Source organism: Malania oleifera, chromosome 2 (genome assembly GCF_029873635.1).
Source record: "Malania oleifera isolate guangnan ecotype guangnan chromosome 2, ASM2987363v1, whole genome shotgun sequence".
Classification (NCBI taxonomy): Eukaryota; Viridiplantae; Streptophyta; class Magnoliopsida; order Santalales; family Ximeniaceae; genus Malania; species Malania oleifera.
Window position 1 is genome coordinate 143,874,855 of NC_080418.1, and position 4,321 is coordinate 143,879,175.

Consider the following 4,321-nt stretch of genomic DNA (forward strand, 5'->3'; position numbering starts at 1 on the left):
TTTGTGTCAGAATCATTGTTGCTGCTGCTATGGTTGAAAAAGAGAGATCAAGAAGACTAGGTACTTCCATATTAAATCAAGTGGTACGGGAAGCGCTTGCTTTTAAGCCACCTCCAAGGACACGAAGTGGAAAGAGAGGGCGTGTCTATTACTGCACTCAGGTACCTTTGTTTCTGTGTTTATGACTTCTGGTGCACATTTTCTTACAGTTTTTGGGATTGATTGGCTGCATGTCTCCATGGGGCATTACTATAAGAGATAAAATGCCTTGTTAAATGTGTCTATATGAAATGCATCTGTTTTGGATACTTTTGAGTACAAAGAAATCATAAGCTGATTACTTTTGTAACTGGTGTTGCCTTGAGAAATTAATTTATAAATAGATTATTTTTCATCAAATATATTTATTATTATTGTTATGTCCAGTTGTCCACTTGTCGCACGTATTATATATTTTATTTTTAATCTTCTAGTTCTTAATTCTTTCTGGACAGCTGGTCCCAAGACTTGGTAAAGGAGGAGGATTGTGTGAGATAGCTGATAGGCAGTTTAAAACCTGTCAAGAGGTTTTAAGAAAAAGTTGAAATAATGCAATTCTAGTCATCGTAGGTGAAATGCTGAAGGAAAGATTAAACTTTAGCGGCACTAATAAATTTGGATTTGTTATGCAAGTTGAAGGTGAAATTGAAGAAGATGAAATGCATACAGCATATGCATAGAGGTAAAGCAGGTTGAATAAAATGGACGAGAGCCTCGAGCGTGTTGCGTGATTTTAGAATACACATAAAATTAAAAGAAGGTGCCATAGGATGGCTGTAAGGCTAACTATGCTATATGTATCATCATGTTGGACAACTAAGAAGCAATATATCCAAAAGGTAAAAGTTGCCTAAACGAGAATGCTAAGGTGTACAAGAGGTATAACCCTAAAAAATAAATTGAGGAATGGACAAATTCACAGTAGGTTAGGCATAGTGACACCGACAGTAGAAGGGAGGGATGGACCTAGAATAACTTGGAATGTGATAGTCCATTTGTCACAGGATACTGTTTAAGATTGTACAAATTGGTGGGAAAGGATTCATGTAGCCAACCTGATCTTGTGGGACTTGAGGCTTTGTTGATTTTGGTGGTGTTGTTTGTTAAAATTTATTGTTATTTTCTTTACATATAGGTATATTGTAGCCTTTCAACACTCAGTCATGTGTAGGGGTGTGCACTATTCAATTTAAACCATAAACCAACCAAATCAAACTGCATTTTTAGTTTGGTTTGGTTTGAAACACTATTCAATTTGTTTCAATTTATTAGAAAGATTCAGTTTGATTACTAGAAAATTGAAACAAACCCCAATAAATATTATGTATTCATGTTGTATTTTTAATTAATGTGAAGTGCTTGAATAATATTTTTGTCGAAGTGAACCAAATCATAATGTTTTAGCTTAGTTTCTTTATAACTTCGGCTTGGTTTAGTTTGACATATAAGCGTGAAAGACTAGACCAAACCGAATTGTGTGCTCCCCTAACAATATAAAGTTATAAAAAACATTTAATATTAAACATTTATTATATACTTAATATGTATGACCTTAAATGACATTTAATGTAAAATATGTACCTGCGTGTGCACACAGTTCGTACTCCCATTTGGTGTTTGACTCATCACGCACACAATAAAAATTTTAACCTATCACTAGAAACATACACATTCCAAAGAGATGACACATAATGCTTTGTTTTATTCCAAGTATAGTTATTTGTGCTGTACCGTAAACGGTTGAATAGCTCTTTAGAAATGGTTCTGTGTTTGGCATGAATTCCATCAGCTCCATTTTTCATTTTGACTCATAAAATGTAGTAACTATTTAATGCATTGCCCCGACACCAAGTAATTTTTTGGTGTCTTTTCCATACTTGATGTATTGGACTTTTGTTTTGTTATATGAAATTGTAATAACATGTACCCATTCTCCACTTGGTTTCCTTTGCCAGGCAGCTATAAGGCCGCCCACATTTGTGTTCTTTGTTAATGATGCAAAACTTTTCCCTGAAACATATCGGCGGTATATGGAAAAGCAATTGCGGTCAGATGCAGGGTTCTCTGGTTCACCAATTCGGCTTCTATGGCGCAGCAGAAGAAAGATGGGAAAAGATGAAGGTAAGTGACATATGCTTGTCTTGTTCAATGTTAATCAAGGGTTAGTGTGTTGGTTGTGATTGTTGTGTTCATGCATCGTACCTAGGCATATCCTTCAAAATTTAACTAGATAACTCTGATGAATACAAGGAGAGGAATAATCCTCCTTCAATCTATCTAGAGAACTCTGTTTGATGAATATAAAGAGAGGAATAAACCACCTGTTAAGATCTACTTGCCTGCACATTATGCACTCATACACATTATGATTGTCATTTTTCTCTTCTTATGCGCATTATGCACTCATACAATCATTTCATTATGATTGTCATTTTTATTTATCTCATGTCTGCACATTGTGCACTCATTCATTATGCTTTGTGAATGTGCGCACAAGCACACATGCAGAGAGAGAGATGATCAATCCATTTTTTAAATCAGATTTATTAGTTTTTCTTAGCCTTACATAGCATTCAAAAGAGTTAGCGTGAACTTGTAGCATCATGTTTATCATTTATGTTAACAGAAACTGGATCCTGCTGATCATTAATTGCTAAAGTTGCCTCGTCCTATTCAAATGGTAGAGACTTTTTGTACATCTTATTTGTGGTTTTTGTTGGGTGGCAGGGGTGGGCTGGGAGGGGTCAAAGCATTATATCTTTTGAAATGAGAATTGGGTATTTTGGTATCTGTCATTAGGCTACAGATGCAGCTGTCCGACTCCCAACACAATGACAACCAAAATAATTGGGCAATGTTTGGCTTATTTTTTTACCATACCTCTCTCCCTCCCTCCCGGGAGAGAGAGAGACACAGCCATTTTGTTTTTCTTTCAACTAATGAGAACAATATCTGATATATTTTAAACCAATTTGAATGGCTTCCATTGATATATTTTCAGCCAGGGCAGCAACAACATCAACAGCGACACAATCAAATTTTGCGGCATGAAACAGATATTTGGCTGTAGCTGCATGAATTATTTTGATGTTTTGTCATCTCGGGACCAGCCTGGTTTTAGATTATGGACCAGACATTCACGGGATAATTTTCATGTTAGTTTCCAAATCAACCTACCAAACAGGTGTTCCAGCCAGGTAAGGTGCAATAAGCATGGAGCTTCCTTCTGTAAAATTCAGTTCTCTCTCCTTGGTTGGCATTGCTACAAGTTCAGATCTCAAGCAACCATTGTTAGGAGGGAACTCAATACTGTTTGTACGTATTGATTGGTTGGGAACATGTAAATTCTGAACGTGGCTTTCATTGCTCAACTTGTTATTACTGTCATTTGTCAAGTTCAGAGGAGCTCTGTTTGTATGGACAGCTTTCCTTCTTATTAATGTTTCTTTAATTGTATGGGCCCTTGCTTCGGTCGGTGGAATGGTTGTGCAGTAAGCTTATACATTAATGCTTTACCTTTTAGGGTAGTTGGGTGATTATTGCAATGACCCAGAATGGGTCCTCAACTCCATATTTTCTAGATTCCCTAATTCAACAAACGTACAATTTGTTTCTACCCCTGCCCAAAACTCTTAATTTTTTTTTTTATTCTTTTGGGCTTGAAGTAATGTTGAACGACGAATCAGATGTTCAATTGGTTTATGGGTTGATCGATTAACCATTGGACAAAATCCAATGGTTATTTGGGAGAATTGTTTTGTAATTTGAACTTAAGAGTTTGGATGAACACCTGTATCATGAGCCGAACAAGAGCACTAGTGGTAGTAATATTACTTAAATTAAAGTAATAAAATAGTGTTTGAAAGTATAGATTTTGATGCTTAAATTTTATTTTTATCAATTTTAAAGAAATTTTATAGTTATATATTATATTTTGTTCAAATCTTTACAAATTGATCCAAATTTCATGTCAGTGGTAAAAAGATTACATCAGCTCAACTAGTAGAAGGGTCCGAAGGAACTTTTAAGAAGATTTACTTCCCCTTCTTCCTACTTCCTAATTCCTACTTCCTACGGTTGTGTCTTGAGGTTGGGGTTCACACGGTGAAATTTAATTGTAACTACTTCATCACTCAAAAGAGAAGGCAACAGTCAATGCACATGGCATTGGCATATGGCAGGGGAGCTTTAATGAACCTCTCAACCTCTCTCTCTCTCTCTCTCTCTCTCTCTCTCTCTCTCTCTCTCTCTCTCTCTCTTATATATATATATATATATATAT

The 4,321-nt window shown here is 35.8% G+C and overlaps 1 protein-coding gene across 2 annotated transcripts in view; it reads left to right on the forward strand.

The window, feature by feature from the left end:
- LOC131147860 (uncharacterized) overlaps window positions 1-3,495 on the forward strand; it is a 62,781-nt gene extending 59,286 nt beyond the window's left edge. Inside the window, exons 10-12 of one of the 2 annotated variants that reach the window (XM_058097480.1) lie at window positions 11-161; window positions 1,995-2,160; window positions 3,041-3,495. In XM_058097480.1, the coding sequence (XP_057953463.1) occupies window positions 11-161; window positions 1,995-2,160; window positions 3,041-3,090 (367 nt within the window). In that variant the 3' untranslated portion in view covers window positions 3,091-3,495. Of the gene's footprint in view, window positions 1-10; window positions 162-1,994; window positions 2,161-3,040 lie in introns of those variants that run through there. The other variant, XM_058097481.1, reaches the window with a different exon arrangement.
- Window positions 3,496-4,321: the final 826 nt, after the last annotated feature.